Raw genomic sequence first — 20,104 nt, forward strand, 5'->3', positions numbered from 1 at the left:
GGCCGTTGGCGCAGGCGTGGTGCAGTGGAGTCTTTCCTTCACTGTCTTGTGACTTAAAGTCTACCTGCCTGTCCAAAAGTACCCCTGTCAGCTCGACAAAACCCACACGGCTTGCGATTTGTATTGCCTCATGTCCATTTGCATCTTTGTACAGCGTGAAAACCCACGCTTTGCACGCCGTATCATCGGCCATTTTTGCATATTCTTTGCAGCAAGCAGGAAAAAATGATCCACTCCTGTCGTTAGTAAGAATCTCCAGGACGTCGTCTTCGTTAAGATGTTTCTTTTTAGCTTCCAGGTGCTTTCTCAACATCTGTATTTTTTCATCATCGGTTAGAGCAGGGGCCTTCTCCATGTCGAAAAAAGTCAAGTACCTTCTTCCGTCACATTGTCATAGCATATGGGTGCACCAGTCCACCCTACCCCGCTTTTGCTCTCCACTAAGGTTATGGGGCACCCAACGGTCATAACGTTTCCTCACGCCACAGCAGCCGTGAAAACTTCCCGATTAAATCTTCATTCCATTATGTATTTGAGCGTATATCATGTTTGGGTCCTTCTTAACCAGGGACTCTACCCTAGAGACGTTTTTTGGGGTAACGATTGTTGCCATTCGATCACATTAGTCAACGTTTTTTAACGTCCACGCGCCAGTAATGAACTGTCTGAACTACCTAAAAGCACTGGGGCTTTCGGTGGAGATTGATTTCCAAAACAGTATTTTAAACTTAAAAAGCACTCTTGACAAAAGTTTCCCTGACAGTAGCCATAATACATCATAGCTCTAAAATATCTTTGCAAAAGGTCAACACTGCTGGCAGGAGACCCATCACCCTTACTGGACATTTTATCGCATTACATGACAACGGTTGCACGGAATCAAGTAATTTTTATTGTCACAAGTCTTCCCAAAACTGGTCTTTGATGTTATGAAAAAAGCAAAGTAGTTACTTCATTAGTTTGCCCAGGTTGCAAAATATAATGAGTCCCCATCGCCGGCTTTTACAGCACTATCTTATCGCAAGTATCGAATCTGATTGTCGATTTCACGGGGGTTATTGGTTCACGTGCATCAAAGCTGCTGTTCAAATGTTTTCTCAGTCAACTCTTTTTTACGAGGCTCGGGGTGGGTGGGTGGGGGTTAGGGGAAGATAAATAGACGGCCATTTGTCGTCTGCAACGTGTATCTTCGCCATGCAGAGGCATGTTAAAAGCAGGGAGACAGCTTACAATAGTGACAAAATGGAATGTTAACCAACATCAATGCTGAATGAGTTATCAATGAACAAATAAATACTTATACCCGCCGTGAAATACCAAATTTACTTACTTAGAGGTGTGTTTCTCTTTCAAGAATCATGCAAAAAAGAAAGGCGGACACTACACTAATTATCAAACATATTACATTTTGGTTTGTTTGTTGTAAAGGGCGAAAACTAACACACACGCACACACCAACACGCGCACGCACGCACGAACGCTCGCACCCACGCGCACACAAACGCAAGCACGCACGCATGCACGCACGCTCACACACACGCACGCTCACACACACACGCGCCGCGTGCGCACGCACGCACGCACGTACACACTCACACACACGCACGCACACACACACACTCATACACTCTATTTAGATTTGATGAAGGCATCCAAATCATCGCCAATTGATTATGTTCAAATGTGCAATGCGACGGCCGGTTCAAACTCACCCCTGACGTCGCGGTTGACACTGCGGGCTTTGCTGCGAGGTTCACCACCACAGGCTCCGTGACTACTGTCGTCCACGTCACTCTCAGAGGGGCTGTCCATGATTCCTGTTAAAAACAAAACCCACACATAATTGCTTTTCTAAATCTCGATAGTGTTAATGCTACATTTTCCACCACCACAACAAGAACTGCAGCAGCGGCAACAGCAGCAGAAGCAACACCAACAACAACAACGACCACGACGACGACGTCGACGGCATTCTGAAATAAAATCCATGCTTTTCGGTCAGAGTCCTCGTCGAACGAGATTGAAACTTCCATGCACAAGTCAACACACACACACAAACAAACACACACACACACACACACACACACACACACACACACACACACACACACACACACACAAACAAACACACACACACACACACACACACACACACACACACAGTAATTTGTCACCTTTATTAACTTCGTTGTCTGTGGATTTCATGAACCCAAAAATGGATCTTTCAAAGCTTATAGCCACACCAAGTCAGTAAACAAGAACGCATACACACTACACAGCTTATACATATTTGGAATAAAGCGACAGCCTATTCAAGTTTTAGACGACACACTACACCGTTCTAGTCATAGATATCCTATTGATAGATATCTCCCTTTTACGGGTTATTGCCAAAGTAGATATTATTATTACACTGTAGATCGTCAACATATAATGTTAAGCTACCCGACAAAGTCATTTGCGCAGTACAAACCTGAACCTTACGATTAAATGTTTATTTCTCACCAACGAGGATAAGCACAGCACAATAATTGCAGCTATTGTTATGCATGTAGGCCTACATGTTTATCGGACAAGCTGTCCCACATCCGTTATTGACCTTTTTGGGGGTCACATACAGATGTATATAACTATAGATCGACGATACATAAAATCTCCCTACTTGAAAACTTCTGGTATTATTCATTAACATAGCCTATTACTCCTCGACCTGTCTTCCTGTTCATTTCTCAAATCTTGTAGCGTGTCGCTCGTGATCATGTCAACACATGAGTCACTTAGAACCGAACACAACTACTGAAACCTTAATAATACTCACGGACTATGTCTTCCACTCGGCAAACTAATGTTAAATATAACGCAATCTTCTTCCCCCCAAAAAATCATCATTTGGAATGCCTTACCTCTGGCCCTTCTATGATACATTTCAATCCATAGCCGTGAACGTACCGTATAGGTTATTCTCACTCATGCATGACTGAAACGAGTCTTTATTTTTTACTTTTCTTCTGTTTGTCGAAGGTCACACATGCTTTAAGATTTTGCTATAACTTTTTTTTGTGTGTGCTAGAAAACTGAGGAAAACTTGCACTACTAAAAATGTTGGTGACAGAGTGATAACGGTAGTGCAATAGAGTGGTGGTGCCAGTGATGGTGTCATTACAGACCGGTGCCAGAACGATGGTGTGAAAGTGCCAGACAAGTTCGTGCGCGCACACACACAAAAGTCACAGTACAGAAAAACCTGCACGGTGATGATGTACACAATTGTCTTCACAAGATGAGGGCAGGTATCTTTAAACTTTCAGCCCAAGAGGTAGATGATAAAGGAATGTATTCTGTCTATCCGACTATCTGTCTGTCTATTTGTCTGTCTGTCTGTCTGTCTATCTCTGAAAGTTTTACCTACAGGTTGTTAGACAACCTTAATAAAGTTCGTTCGTTCGTTCTCTCTCTCTCTCTCTCTCTCTCTCTCTCTCTCTCTCTGTCTCTCTCTCTCTCTCTGTCTCTCTCTCTGTCTCTCTCTCTCTCTCTCTCTCTCTCTCTCTCTCTCTCTCTCTCTCTCTCTCTCTCTCTCTCTGATGTATTCTGATAAAAAATTAGACAAAGTTTATTTATCATTGCAGAACAGTGTAGATGATCTCATTAATTGGACAAAATATAACCACATGAGTCTTCACCCCCAAAAGACCAAATACATGTTAATTACAACAAGGCAAAAAAAGACAAAACATCAAGAATAATCCTCATTCCTTATTAATTGGCAACGATGCAATAGCGGAAGTAGGAGATCACAAAGTTTTGGGAGTAAATATCGATAATAATTTATCTTGGACCCATCATGTTAGATCGTTGTGTAAAACCGTGTCGAGGAAAATATATTTGTTGAACAGAATAAAGCACTTTCTTGATCCACACTCAAGGTTATTATTTTATAATGCATACATACAAACCATCACGGATTATTGTTCGACCATCTGGGACTCTGCCAGTGCAAACATTTTAAAACCACTGTACAGTCTACACAGACGAGCACTAAAATCAGTTCTATTAAAACAATCCAGTCTTGTTTTCGACGATTATAAAAAACTTAAGATTTTGCCTTTAAAAGAAAGATTTAAATCAAATAAAGGCGTGCTCCTTCACAAAATCCTTTCCGGCCATGCACCGAGTGCTTTCATTACAAAATTTAAAGCCAAACCAAGCCGAAAATTCAACGTCCCCATTCCGCGGATAGATCTCTTTAAATCAAGTTTAGCTTATTCTGGCAGCGTTTTGTGGAATTCTCTTCCGGAATCAGTTCGAGTTCCAACAAGTCTCAATACTTTCAAAAAACAGCTCTCATTACATTTAATGTCAAATTACGAAAAGTCACAGTGATGGAAGACTTCGTTCTGATTATTTTCATATTGATCATATCTGTCCATAAAGCATCAGTGTTTCATAACGCAAGAATGTATGTATAGCCTACAACGTGTATATAGTCATGTGAATAGTTTTTCTGCCTTGCTTATCTTTTGTAATTGTTTTACGTATGTATATATATATATATATATATATATATATATATATATATATATATATATATATATATATATATATATATATATATATATATATATATATATATATATATGTATTCAAGATTAGAATAGTCCCTCTCTGGGCAAGGGCTGGTTGAAAAGAAGCTCGTTTATATTGCTTATGCCACAACCCTCGTAAAATAAAATTTGATTTGATTTGAATTTATTTGATCTCGATATCTCTCTCTCTCTCTCTCTCTCTCTCTCTCTCTCTCTCTCTCTCTCTCTCTCTCTCTCTCTCTCTCTCTCTCTCTCTCTCTCTCTCTCTCTCTCTCTCTCTCTCTCTCTCTCTACCCCCCGCGGGTTAGGGGGAAGAATTTACCCGATGCTCCCCAGCATGTCGTCAGAGGCGACTAACGGATTCTGTTTCTCCTTTTACCCTTGTTAAGTGTTTCTTGTATAGAATATAGTCAATTTTTGTAAAGATTTTAGTCAAGCAGTATGTAAGAAATGTTAAGTCCTTTGTACTGGAAACTTGCATTCTCCCAGTAAGGTACTATATTGTACTACGTTGCAAGCCCCTGGAGCAAATTTTTGATTAATGCTTTTGTGAACAAGAAACAATTGACAAGTGGCTCTATCACATCTCCCCCTTTCCCCGTCGCGAAACAACCTTCGTGGTTGAAAACGACGTTAAACACCAAATAAATAAATCTCTCTCTGTCTCTGTCTCTGTCTCTGTCTCTGTTGTGTTTGCTCATAAAACGTCATTTTTTCTTAGCACTCATGCACAAACATCAATTTGGTTAAAATCTACTCTGACTCAACAAGCTAGGTCTTGCCAAGTTGTTAACTCACGAATTCCAGAAATAATGGCCAGTGCCAAACGAAAAAAGATACCCTTAATTTCCCACCTTATGTTCACCGCTCCCTGCAATCACACATAGCCAAAGTCACACTGGTGCCATATATATAGGCCTATGCAGTGCCCTAGGCCTGTCTTGGACGTCGAATCGATCACTGCAATCATTGTCTTCAGGTACTAGGTGTCACTTTATCTGGGCTCACTCTGTTGCTACAATCTTGGTCTGAAGATTTAAAAGGGCGATACCTCGAAAAATGGAAGAAAGAAAGGCAAACGGAAGAAAGAAAGAGTGGCAAATGGAAGAAAGAAAGAGTGGCCAATGGAAGAAAGAGTGGCCAATGGAAAAAAGAAAGAGTGGCCAATGGAAGAAAGAAAGAGTGGCAAATGGAAGAAAGAAAGAGTGGCAAATGGAAGAAAGAAAGAGTGGCAAATGGAAGAAAGAAAGAGTGGCAAATGGAAGAAAGAAAGAGTGGCAAATGGAAGAAAGAAAGAGTGGCAAATGGAAGAAAGAAAGAGTGGCAAAATGGAAGAAAGAAAGAGTGGCAAATGGAAGAAAGAAAGAGTGGCAAATGGAAGAAAGAAAGAGTGGCAAATGGAAGAAAGAAAGAGTGGCAAATGGAAGAAAGAAAGAGTGGCAAAATGGAAGAAAGAAAGAGTGGCAAATGGAAGAAAGAAAGAGTGGCAAACGGAAGAAAGAAAGAGTGGCCAATGGAAGAAAGAGTGGCCAATGGAAAAAAGAAAGAGTGGCCAATGGAAGAAAGAAAGAGTGGCAAATGGAAGAAAGAAAGAGTGGCAAATGGAAGAAAGAAAGAGTGGCAAATGGAAGAAAGAAAGAGTGGTAAATGGAAGAAAGAAAGAGTGGTAAATGGAAGAAAGAAAGAGTCGCAAACGGAAGAAAGAAAGAGTGGCAAATGGAAGAAAGAAAGAGTGGCAAATGGAAGAAAGAAAGAGTGGCAAATGGAAGAAAGAAAAGCAGAAAGCTAGAAGAAGAAAACAAGTCGCGTAAGGCGAAAATACAACATTTAGTCAAGTAGATGTGGAACTCACAGAATGAAACTGAACGCACTGCAATTTTTCAGCAAGACCGTATACTCGTAGCATCGTCAGTCCACCGCTCATGGCAAAGGCAGTGAAATTGACAAGAAGAGCGGGGTAGTAGTTGCGCTAAGAAGGATAGCACGCTTTTCTGTACCTCTCTTTGTTTTAACTTTCTGAGCGTGTTTTTAATCGAAACATATCATATCTATATGTTTTTGGAATCAGGAACCGACAAGGAATAAGATGAAAGTGTTTTTAAATTGATTTCGACAATTTAATTTTGATAATAATTTTTATATATTTAATTTTCAGAGCTTGTTTTTAATCCAAATATAACATATTTATATGTTTTTTGAATCAGAAAATGATGGAGAATAAGATGAACGTAAATTTGGATCGCTTTATAATTTTATTTTTTTTTTAACAATTTTCAGATTTGTAATGACCAAAGTCATTAATTAATTTTTAAGCCACCAAGCTGAAATGCAATACCGAAGTCCGGGCTTTGTCGAAGATTACTTGACCAAAATTTCAACCAATTTGGTTGAAAAATGAGAGCGTGACAGTGCCGCCTCTACTTTCACGAAAAGCCGGATATGACGTCATCAAAGACATTTATCAAAAAAATGAAAAAAAACGTTTGGGGATTTCATACCCAGGAACTCTCATGTCAATTTTCATAAAGATCGGTCCAGTAGTTTAGTCTGAATCGCTCTACACACACAGACACACAGACACACACACACACGCACGCACGCACACACACCACGACCCTCGTCTCGATTCCCCCTCTACGTTAAAACATTAGTCAAAACTTGACTAAATGTAAAAAAAAAACATACAATCGCACACACACGCACACGCACGCGCTCACGCACGCACCCACGCACGCAAAAACAGACACACAAAACACACACACACACACACACACACACACACACACACACACACACACCAAACACAAACACATAGCCAATGCATTTAATACATTTTCAAATCTTCAATGATAGTAGGGAGCCTGCATATGAAGGCTTTCTGGCATTTTTATCTGGCATAGACAATTCAATCTTTTTGTGTGGATTCGATCATCATGACGTTGCGCCATTTAATTGTAACAACTGAATCGTTTTTAGATGTATATTGATTCCCAGAACGGAATTTAAGTGTTCTTGTGTGTTTTAGTTTGTGTGTGTGTGTGTGTTGACTGACATAATTATGAAGTTTAAGATTTGCAAACAGCTAGTTTTTGCAGTGTTGTTGCTCAGATGTGTACGTTTAATTGATTGATTAACAAAAGTGATCAGTTGGTGAGCCATGTGACAGTCCATCCGGTTACGCACGTCAGTGCTGCTTTAAAACAAAGATCCGCTTTCAACCAGAAGACACACGCCCTGGTGACTTTGGGACTGTGGGCAGAAGTCGCGCCCACCCTTCTCTGTGTGTGTATTTCTCACTACCGTTAGGATAAATATACCGTTGATTTCAGTGAAGCCGGGGCCGTTGTTTTAATACCTCAAGCCTGCTGCGCCGTTTGACAACCAGGGGAAAGTTTTATGTTGTACAAGCGACACGGTCTCTGCACGAAATTCTGAATAATCGCCTGTCAAGGAAAACTGTTGTCTATCTTCTTTCCCTCTTTCTTCCGTTACTTTCTTTTCGTGTCGGGTTTCCAAGTTGCAGGGTGGGTTGCAGCCAAGTGTTGTCAACAGGGACAACAAGATGACGTGGCACCTGTAAAATCAACGTGTGTAGTTTCAGCACAGTGCATTTTATTTTGGCTCAGTTTTTTCCCTCGTCGTCTTCTTCTTGTTTTGTGCATTTATGGAATTTACAAGAAAGAACGTTGCTTTAATTGTCTTGAATTCTTCTGTTTTGTGAAGAAAACTGCTTAAAGGGGAATTCTTTTTTCTCTCCCCCAATTTCATGACTTTTTGTGTTAATTTACTACCATCTTACGTCAATGACGTGTCGAAAGGAAAGTAAAACAGAGTGCTTACCCACCGAAATTTCCACGTATGAAAAAGTTTCTCTTTACAAGATTCTCGAAACTAAAGTTACAAACGTTGACTCCATAAATGCATTGTTAAAAGCTAATGCTCTTTAAAAGTTTCACAAGAGACTTAATTCTGTAGGTCGGTTTTGCCCGCCATCACCCTGCAAGTAAAACAACGGAGAGTCATGGCGGAGTTAAACTTTACACGTTAGATCGACAGCACAAAGCGTCGCTTCAGCAGACCGTGCCCTGGGCGTAGATAATTCCTATATATTTTTAAAGAAATCAGGATCCGATGCTTTATTCGTTCTCAGGCCCAGTGCCAGATATGTAAGACTATAATTATCTCGGCCCATTCCTCAACTTCACAACAGCCTGCAGCATGTATGTACGCTGGGAGCGATAGTCCTTGAAATCCAACAAGACTTCGAACGCAGAGCAAAATCATCCGTCCATAAAAGTTCACTGCCGGTCTGGGCTTCGATTCCCCAATCGAACTAACATTCTGACTTTTCGTTGTTCGTCAGCAGCACCGGACTGGCAACCCCCAAAGTCGGGACGAACGGTGGTGGGATTAGTGAATAGTGCGATTTGGTGACAGTCTTTCGAGACTCGTCGTTCTTTCCATGGTGGAAGAGTTAAACATCGAATCTTGTGTGGCGTGACCAGGAGTGAAGAGGGGTATTGTGTGACTAGAACAATGCCAATGGTGTCTGGCAGCGAGGGGGGAGAGGCCAGGGTCTGGCACCATCAGAGGTGGCAGAGATGGCAGACGAGGAGAGCTTTGTTCACGGTGCTTCTTCTTCTCACACAGCAATTCACCATCACTCCTGTACTGTCGGCTGGCTATCGCAGAATGGTGAGCTACATTTGTTTCCCCTCTTCTGTTAACATACCTGGGTTATTCTCCACAGCTCTGTGCCAGTGGAAACCATGTTACGCGAGTGATATTCCTTAACTGAACTGAGTCATGTTAACCATACACATTGATTTCATTAATAAAAACTGGCACCCAGCTCTGGAGAATAATCCAAATCTTTCTGAAAGAATGAAAAATAACACAAACTACGAAAACAACTTTATTTTACGGAAAGCGTAATTTCACGATCAAGTCAAAACTGACTCATTACGGGTAGCTTTGGTATCACATCATCGATTGTTGTTGACAATTATGAACAAGTCGCGTAAGGCGAAAATACAATATTTAGTCAAGTAGCTGTCGAACTCACAGAATGAAACTGAACGCAGCAAGAGCGTATACTCGTAGCATCGTCACTCCACCGCCCGTGGCAAAGGCAGTGCACGTGGAATTGACAAGAAGAGCGGGGTATTCGTTGCGCTGAGAAGGATAGCACGCTTTTCTGTACCTCTCTTCGTTTTAACTTTCTGAGCGTGTTTTTAATCCAAACATATCATATCTATATATTTTTGGAATCAGGAACCGACAAGGAATAAGATGAAAGTGTTTTTAAATTGATTTCGAAAAAACAAATTTGATAATAATTTTTATATATTTAATTTTCAGAGCTTGTTTTTAATCCGAATATAACATATTTATATGTTTTTGGAATCAGCAAATGATGGAGAATAAGATAAACGTAAATTTGGATCGTTTTATAAATTTTTAATTTTTTTACAATTTTCAGATTTTTAATGACCAAAGTCATTAATTAATTTTTAAGCCACCACGCTGAAATGCAATACCGAACCCCGGGCTTCGTCGAAGAGTACTTGACCAAAATTTCAACCAATTTGGTTGAAAAATGAGGGCGTGACAGTGCCGCCTCAACTTTCACGAAAAGCCGGATATGACGTCATCAAAGACATTTATCAAAAAAATGAAAAAAACGTTCGGGGATTTCATACCCAGAAACTCTCATGTCAAATTTCATAAAGATCGGTCCAGTAGTTTAGTCTGAATCGCTCTACACACACGCACACACAGACAGACAGAAAGACACACACACACACACACACACGCACATACACCACGACCCTCGTTTCGATTCCCCCTCGATGTTAAAATATTTAGTCAAAACTTGACTAAATATAAAAAAGACAAACTGCGGAGTAAGTTTTGTCTTGTTCGTTTAGTCAGATGTTTTATACAAAGATTGTCTTGAATTTGGATTCGTTCTTTTCATCTTTCAGGTTTTTTTTCTTCTCCTCCGTCACCCTTTTCCCCCAACGTAGCCCTTATTTTTTTTTATTTCACACATTTCTGTAATTTTAGTCGTTCTGCTTGCTTGAATTTTGTAATTATAGAGCGATTTTTTTTGTACAAATAATGACGTACATTGATGCAGTTGTGTGTGCGGTGCTCATCGTTTCGTTCTTGATAATGGTTTGCTGCAGTTCAAGGCCCTTCCGGCTTCTTATGATAAACTTTCTCCCTGAAACAGTATGGGTGGATGTTGGGCACTTAGATCTGGTTTAACATGACACACGGTTTTGTTTTAAATAGATGGCATGTTTATCTGTCCGCTTTTCGCCCATCCTTACTTATTCTTCCTGTTTGGCTGTCTGTCTAATTCCCCTCACCCCCCCCCCCCCCCTCACCCCCCACCCTTCTTTCCAAAATCATAATAGTCACAATAATTTATCCTCATATTGTCATCAGCGTTATCATGAGGATCATTGTTATAATTATGGCTTCAAAATAGTTCAAACGCAATCAGTAACTAAGCGTGCGTTCCTTCTGCAGTGTGCCTCCGTTTCTGCAACCCTAACTTCCATGCAAGTGCTTTTGATTTTTCAATCGATCGAATCGTCGTTCCCCGCAAAACACCGTTTGTTCATTTCTCCCCATATCCGCTCCGTACCTGCCGCCTTTCACCACTGTGCAGTCCTGTGAACTGCCGTGCTGCACGTGCAAACACTGGCGATTAGCGCCGGGCCGTTGTTGCATTTTAATCTGCACCACAATGATGCATTTCGAATGCACACATTCACTGGTGATGTAGTCACAATACAAAGAGGGCTCCTGGCAATAACTGTATCATAACGATTCCATTAGCCTTCACCATTAATTACAAAGCTTTTGGTTCATAAAAACAAATGTTGATATAGCCCACTAGTATTAGTGTGAATGTGGAAATATTGTTGCATTATGCTTTGACGGGTATTGTATTATTTTGTTAAATATTATTGCAATATTGTTTCGCAACGGCATTAACTAATATAGCGTATATGGTACAGTTTAGCCGAGACAGAAAAAGTTTAACGCATGCACGCGCGCGCTCACACACACACAAACACACACACACGCACACACACACGCACACACACACACACACACACACACACACACACACACACACACACACGCGCGCGCGCGCGCGCGCGCAACGCACAGTATCCCTATTGTTTGAATGCTTGCGAATTTTTTTTTTTGAATGCTATATGATCCGCGAAAAAAATATTTGCATTCTTTTTTGGGTATAACCCAAGAAACACACATCAACAAGACCCTACCTCGGTGACTAAAAAAACCCACAAAATAACGAACATTGGACGTTCTACGCATGTTCTTTCGTTTTAGCCGCCGAGGCGCTGACGTAGGCCTACTCACGGTTCGTGACGTCCTCATTTGCATAACAACATAACTGTCTCTCATATCAGTCTTGTTCTGCTGTCACCAGTCGACGCCTCTATATGTGTCACCCAGTCAATCCCTGATGCAATTTTCTCAGTGTCAAAATGTTATCGTATCGTGATTTGCATAAGGGGGTGTTAGAATGGATTTCAGTTTGTTTGTTTGCTTAACGCCCAGCCGACCACGAAGGGCCATATCAGGGCAGTGCTGCTTTGACATTTTAACGTGCGCCACACACAAGACAAGTCGCAGCACAGGCTTCATGTCTCACCCAGTCACATTATTCTGACACCGGACCAACCAGTCCTAGCACTAACCACATAATGCCAGACGCCAGGCGGAGGCAGCCACTAGATTGCCAATTTTAAAGTCTTAGGTATGACCCGGCCGGGGTTCGAACCCACGACCTCCCGATCACGGGGCGGACGCCTTACCACTAGGCCAACCGTGCCGGTATGGATTTCAGTGATCCAAAGCATAGGCGTAATAGAACTTATAATCTGGCGACTTTTGGTTCATCTGAAGACAAGAATTACACAATTTCTTGGACATAGGGAACTAATGATTGTTCGGTAATTGCCGCATTGGACCGACTCAGATAAGAATGCTACATTGTTCCTGTCACTTGAAGAGATTCTACAGTTTCAATTGTTTTAAAACTTAAGTAAATCATAAAAAAAATCCAAAAACAAAGAGACTGCCAACGTTCCAAAATTCAGAATCAAAAAACAAGAAAGGTAGGTTGTTGGAACGTTTGTTATTGACAAAATATTTACACTATTTCTTAGTTCCCTATGTCATTAATCATTAGTTCCCTATGTCCAAGAAATAGTGAATGTATTGTTTTGTCAATAACAAACGTTCCAACAACCTATCTTTTTTGTTTTTTGATTAAGTAAATCATATTCAGAATAAGAAAATGGAAAACAAATTGAAAAAGGGAAAACAAAATCCCGTGACCATGTCATCTTCCTCACATATCAGTTCGCGGCGTGTAATTTCCGAAAATTGAAATAGTCGCCCCGTAAACATCTAACGAACAGGATTTGGAGCAAAAAAGGGCCTATAAACTCCAACAAAAGTGACAGATTTAAACAACTTCCCTCGGGCTTGAGAAGAGTGGCAATGAAATGTGTCCACATTGATGTATGAGCGTGGCAGAAAGTCCGCCTCGGTCTCGATCGTAAGGGGAGGGAATATTGTTTTAAGATGGCGGCCCCCTGTAGCTCTGCTGGGATGAAATCTTAGGGTATCTTGTCTCATCCAGACGAAAAGGTGATGAGTCGGTCATCCCCTTGATGCTGACTGTGGTTGTCCACTTAAAATGTCTGCCAGTGTAGTGGGGTTCGCTTTCTACCTGCCGCTTGCCGCGTTTGATCTAAGAATAGTGGCGGAGCGAAAAAAAAATTTTTTAAAATAAAAATAGACTGAAACACTCAGAAACCCGCCGAATCCCGGCTTCTTCGACACTGAATAAAGTATTTAAATGAATAGTTTGTGTGTGTAGGCCTAGCCTACTTGTTTCTGGTGCAGAAAGGAAAGAAAAGGGAGATATTGGGCGTGTCCTAGGATAAGACTTACAATGTTTGTACGGACGCATTTCAGTAACACTTGAACGTTGAAAACTAGTCATGTTATAAACCAACCAACTGCCGATCAACCAGCCAACAAACAAACCGAAACAAACAATCAAACACACACAAATCAGTAAACACTGGCGTACACGCGCGCGCGCCCTTGTCAGTGTGTGTGTGTGGGCCGGTCACGGTGTGTGTGTGTGTGTGTGGTTGTGTGTGTGTGTAAGTCCGAGTCAGTGTGTGTGTGGTTGTGTGACGGTGTGTGTGTGGTGGCCGGTGAGTGTGTGTGTTTGTGTGTGTGTGTGTGTGCAAGTGTGTGTGTGGTTTTATGTCTGTGTGTGTGTGTGAGTTATGTGCGCGGTGTGTGTGTGTTTGGGCGAGGGAAACTAGAGCCGATTGCGTTGAAGAGGAAGTAGTTCGTATTTTTGAAGGGAGATCAGCCAAAGTACTCAGGTGTCCACTATCTCTCGTTAGTCTCCCTTCCGTTAAAGTGAGCTCGGCATACATTTTACTCCATCTTAGACAGCCAACTGGAGATGGCTCACTTTTTATATTTAGTCAAGTTTTGTTTTCTCTTTCGTTGCTATTATTCTTTAGTTTCAGTTCTTCTTACCGTGTGTTCATTTTGTAAATGCAAATGATTTTCTTCTTTCTTTTTTGACAGAGGCTATTCCCGGTTTCTTCTGTGATTTTCTCATTTTGCTTTTCAATCGCTCTCAATACAATAACCTAAGATAAGCTGGCACAATATTTTCCCCAGTGTAAAGTTAACAAAACCCTGAACGACATTTCATACGTCAGTGACCATACTCTGCATCAGAGAACAATTTCTTTCATAAACACACAAGAGAAAAGTTTACGTGTGTCTGTGTCTGTGTCTGTCTGTCTGTGTCTGTGTCAGTGTCTGGTTATGTGTGGCTGTGTATGGTTATGTGTGTCTGTGCTGTGCTGTGTGTGTGTGTGTGTGTGTGTGTGTGTGTGTGTGTGTGTGTGTGTATGCCCTGTCTGTGTCTGTGTCTGTGTGTCTGTGCCTGTGTATTTGTGTGTCTGTATGTGTCAGTCTTTGTTGCTCAGTATCAGCCATTATTTCGATTGTCCACCATTCACTGTGATTCCGTTCTCTTCTAGTCTTTTGTGTCACCAGGTCAATTCAAATCGGTCATATTCTTTGCCGATGTCTGCCAACACTTCAGACTGATATCGTTAAGCAAACACTGGTACCATGTATCCCCAAAAGGCCACACCCTCATTTCAAAGTTGCTCAATTCAGCTCTTACTTACTGTTAAGTGCAATGTTTTCATGGCTCCCCTCGGACGCCCCTCATAGTGCGTCCCGGGACCCCCACTTTTAAATTTTAGAGGGTCCATGGACCCCAAATGCAGTATTTTAGAGGGTCCCAAGGGTCCGAAAGCCGAAAAGTCCCAGTGTACTTATAAAACATTGTGGTCACGGAAGTGTCGATTGCAGTCTGAAAATGGTATCTACGGTACGCACGATAAAGGAAATTTTGTGCGTCCTAGGACCCGCTCTTTTAAAATCTAGTGCGTCTAGGGACCCCCTCCATATATTTCTAGTACGTGTTTTCGGCTTCTAGTGCGTATAGGACGCCGGGACGCGCGCTATGGGGAGCCCTGGTTTTACTCCAACAGTTACGAACATGTCAAAATATGCGAATCACCTCAAAATGTCACGCTTTATGTATTTTAGTGGTCTTTGCCTCTTTTAAAACACATACACACACAACCACCCCCCTGACACCCCCCTCCCTACACACACGCACACAAACAGAAGCACTGAAACCAGTTAACTAACCAACCAACAAACCCACAAACCAACAAACACACACAAATAAACATTTGCCCACACAAACGAATGCACGAACGCACGCACCAATCTCATATGTTACACGCGCGCACGCACACACACACACACATACACAAACACACACACACACACACATACACACACACTACACACATACACACACACACACACACACACACTGACACACACCGTAACTACACACACACACACACACACACACATAACTAACACACACACACACACACACCCGACTGTTATCACAGATTGGGAAGAGAAAGTAGGTTCGGTACAACAGTTCATTTGATCAAACTAGTGGCAATGAAAAGCGAGCCGTCCTGAGGTAAATAGGCGGCAGGGTGTGCAATATATACGACAGTGATCAGATCCGTGTTTTTGCTGTTCCGAAGCTCAACTATGTCAACGCTTTGACGCAAATGCAAATGCGTGAGGAATTGGGCAACAATGTCAACGCTTTGATGCAAACTCGAGACCGGTACCGCGACGACATTTTTTTTCAATAAGACTATATAAAACATTTACATTGTTATGTGTTCTACTCTATTATGTTTTCACGTGTTTCCAAAAACAGGTGTTTTTTGCCGTGCATCCTATTTACAAATAAACGTAACATGTGCGTTGAATGTTAAATAAGCCAATAATGTGTAATGTGTGTCATCATAGTCTGGTATGTTATGCATGTACATACAAAGATATATAACAACATGCCTTTTTAAATGTAGGCGTAGCCATCTTCGTTTTATTTTACAAGCCAATATGCAATACAAAAAATATGTTGTAATATGCCCTATTATATCATGCCGTGGATGAACAGCTTATTTGAAAATCAGACACCGTAACCGCGAGCATTAACATAATGTCAACCGCGTCCCGAGGCCGGCTTGTTGTCCTCGCTGATGGTGTCTAACGAGAAATACCTGTGCAGTATTCAAGTGTGTCTGCACTGCAAGGTAACCTAATACACACTCCATACAAAACGAGGTTTCAAAAAGCAATATTATTCATAATCATTTTGTAAGAAACAGGTCCATGATTTGAATGAAAGTGGTTCAGGCTTGCTGCGTGCTCTGAAATCGTGCGAGGATGTGATGATTGCTCGTCCATTCCCTCCCTCCTGCGCCCCCCCCCCCCACACACACACACCCGAAACGTAAACGTGACAGACATGACTTGTACCATCACCCACACCCATGACGAGAGGAATGGGCGTGATATCTTTTTGCTGATCACACCCCACCATGTTGAATGAGACATTATTTGCCTTACCCCTTTGACCGCGCACGCCACGCTCTGAAAGGTCTGATTATTCTCACGCGTCTTTGCTGAAAATTTAGAAAAAGGTGCACGTACTGTAAACACACAGGAATCTGTCTTCATGCTGCTGTCTCTGTGTTTCTGGGGGGCATCCAGTCATTTGTAAATGATAACTTTTTGAATCAACATAAAAAAACATAAAAAGATAGATTGTGTTTTGTTCAGAACAACATTTTGTATCAAAAGTAAACTAGTTGCATTCTAAATGGATTTCCTATTAAAGAATCTGTTAATTGTAGGTGGTAAAGAGTAGCTATAGAAGAGAATAGCGTGTTATGATGAAAAATGTAAAAACTGATTGTAACAATTTGCATCGCATTTTTCACCGCAAACACATGGATATTTCTATGCTGATAACGAAAGTGAAATTGTAAGTGTTTGCGGAATTAAATATATAAAGATTTAAAAAGAAACAAATTGTTGGGCCTTTTGAAACACAAGTATATACAGCGGTACAATTTTGAACATCCGACGCACCATTTCGACAGTCTCGCCAGAGACTATAGAGTATGTCTCGCCATGTACGTATGTACGTGTTATTTGCAACCTGCTTTAGTTATTGCAGTAGGGAAGGCTCACATTTCATATTCTTGTGGTGGTCCCATAGTATATTCCGTGTGCTGTTTGTATTGCACTATTGGAAAACTTACTTGGCAATTTCCATTTTTATTCATTTCATGTTCCTGGTTGCTTTTAGGGGATCAACTAACTCTCTCTCTCTTTGCCCTCTCTCTCCTCTTTCTCTCTCTGTCTCTCTCTTTGTCTCTCTCTCTGTCTCTCTCTCTTTCTCTCTGCGCCTCTCTCTCTCTTTCTCTCTCTCTCTCTTTATCTCTCTCTTTATATCTCTCTCTCTCTCTCTGTGCCCTCTCTCTCTCTCTCTGCCCTTTCTCTCTCTCTCTCTCTCTCTCTGTCTCTCTGTCTCTCTCTCTGTCTCTGTCACTCTCCACCCTCCACTCTCTCTCTCTCTCTCTCTCTCTCTCTCTCTCTCTCTCTCTCTCTCTCTCTCTCTCTCTCTCTCTCTCTCTCTTTGTCTTGTAGCTGTAGGAGGATGTTATGTGGATAAGAGGATGGGGAAGAGTTTTTTTTTTTCAGGTTGACAAATTCGTCAAAACACGGATATACATCCGTTATATGCTGTGAAAGTAACGTTTTGTTTTGTCAATAATTAAACGTTCCAACAACATACCTTTGTTGCTTTTTGATTACGGATATACAAGTTTGACACTGTCTTCCCTTTGAAGCGGAATGTGTGACATTTGGTGTGGGCATTGTTTGGCTTGTGGATTTGTGTAAATCATCGGGGAGGGATTTGCTCGTGGCGTGTCTCTTTTGCGCCATGGTGTCAGCAATGTAGCGGTTCAGATGGCCTCTGAGGTTCATGACCTTCAACATCTTGTCATTTTCAGTCCTTAATCTTCCAACCAATGTTCTATGGAGGCAGGTTAAATTCCAACGAGGGAGACTGAATCATCACGAAAGCAATCTGTACATGAGGACTGAGCTCTCTCTGATGAGAGTGGCCTTCGCGTTTCAAGATATAACATCCGGGTATCGGTGGGTTTTTGAGGTCACGTTCATCGCGCGGCGGTGTTTCTGGTCTTTGGTTTAAAGGTGGTCGTCTACATTTTTTGCTTTTTACACCCCCGGTATAGGGGTGTGTATAGGATTCGCTCCATGTGTTTGTTTGTTTGTGTTCGCATATAGATCTCAAGAATGAACGGACCGATCGTCACCAAACTTGGTGAACAGGTTCTATACATTCCTGAGACGGTCCTTACCAAAATTGGGACCAGTCAAACACACGGTTAGGGAGTTATTGGTGGATTAAGATTCTACAAGGACTTATAGAGGGAGATATTAATGGTCAAAGGGAAATAACCTTCTCAGTTGGTGGCAGTGAGAATGGTTATTTCCCTTTGACCAACGGGGGTGTTTTTCCTACCTCGTAGGAATTTGTTTTCAATAATCTTATGGTTAGATTTCGCTAAAAAGTTATGTCAGATGATGAATGAACCATGGGAAAAAAAGTTATAGAAAAAATGAATGTAAAAACAGATTTTATTTTTGGGTAGCGTGACTCACGCTTCCAATATTTTGTTTTCTGTTTGCTGAGAACATGTGCTTTGCCTAAAAATACTGACCAATCAAATTCATGTCACTATGCTTATAGCCACGCCCAAACAAGTGCAGCAACAGTTTGACACTGGAGCGCTGTCCACGCTTTTTTTTAAACGCACGAAATGCACGGGATTTGAGAGGAGTTTTGCGCTTGGCATTTTCCAAATAAGGATATCCTACTATGAGTACTACGCTGGAATACTACAATGAATTTTCAAACGGCTACATTGGCTTCGTCTTTCCTGATCGAAAGGGGGTGTATTGTTGATAATTGTAGATAATAGACTCTGCATTTTAATGGTCAAATGGCGATTTCGGTATACAAATGTAGACAAGGACCTTTAACTTTGTGGTTCGGTGCGAGAGGGGAATAATTTGATGAGGTTTTTAGTGGCCGACTTTGCAAAGTTACGCGCTGAGTTATTCCGCCATCGTTTGCAAAGCGTGCACAACATATGATATCGATGCGAACGTCAGAGATATTTCATAGAAGACGGGATGGGATCACATGACAGGGGTTTACAAATAGTCACTATAGCACCCCACTGTTCTTGAAATCTTATGTCAGCAGCATTTGCCCTTGTTGTTGCTCTTGGTGTAAAATGAGGTGTTTCTACAATAGGCCAATGTCATTGTAAACAAACAGAGGTGTTCACACAATGCAACTAAACTCTGTCCAGACTCTTCACACAGATTCCTACATACAGGTGACAAGCGCACCAGCACCGTCCCTGTGCTTTCAAACAAGCGTTCATCAGCAAGTAACTACCGCTGGCAGAAATCACTGAAGTATCAAATTTACCCCCGCGCCGCCCTACCTAAAGGACGAAGATCCCTGTTTTTTCCTCCATGGGTTCTCATATTCCCCCCAGCTTGGCACCCTCCATTATGAGACAACCAGGGACACAACACAAAGGGAACATGGTCTCCAGCAGTCACAATACCACAATGGCCGACAATCGGGCGATCAGGAGCTGAGCGTCAGTGATACCTTGTCCTGGGCATGTGCGGTAGTCGCTAGCGTTTGGCTCTGACAGGTCCTGGCTGCGGTATGATTCATGACTGTCAGTTGTGCCCACCTGTAATCAAGAGAGGGAGAGAAAGAGAGAGAGTGAGTGAGAGAGAGAGAGGAGAGAGAGACAGAGAGAGAGGAGGGAGAGAGAAAGAGAGAGAGAGAGTGAGAGAGAGAAAGAGAGAGAGAGATTGAAAGAGACAGAGAGAGAGATTGAAAGAGACAG

At 41.7% G+C, this 20,104-nt stretch overlaps 1 protein-coding gene across 4 annotated transcripts in view; it reads left to right on the plus strand.

Moving 5' to 3' along the window:
* The first annotated feature begins 8,740 nt into the window (after nt 1–8,740).
* Nucleotides 8,741–20,104, plus strand: part of LOC138959186 (uncharacterized) — a 238,685-nt gene continuing 227,321 nt past the window's right edge. For 3 of the 4 annotated variants that reach the window (XM_070330570.1, XM_070330574.1, XM_070330573.1), the window contains exon 1: nt 8,742–9,278. In XM_070330570.1, coding sequence (XP_070186671.1) covers nt 9,120–9,278 — 159 coding nt within the window. In that variant the 5' untranslated portion in view covers nt 8,742–9,119. Of the gene's footprint in view, nt 9,279–20,104 lie in introns of all 4 variants that reach the window. The other variant, XM_070330571.1, reaches the window with a different exon arrangement.

This window comes from Littorina saxatilis, linkage group LG2, assembly GCF_037325665.1.
Source record: "Littorina saxatilis isolate snail1 linkage group LG2, US_GU_Lsax_2.0, whole genome shotgun sequence".
Taxonomy (NCBI): Eukaryota; Metazoa; Mollusca; class Gastropoda; order Littorinimorpha; family Littorinidae; genus Littorina; species Littorina saxatilis.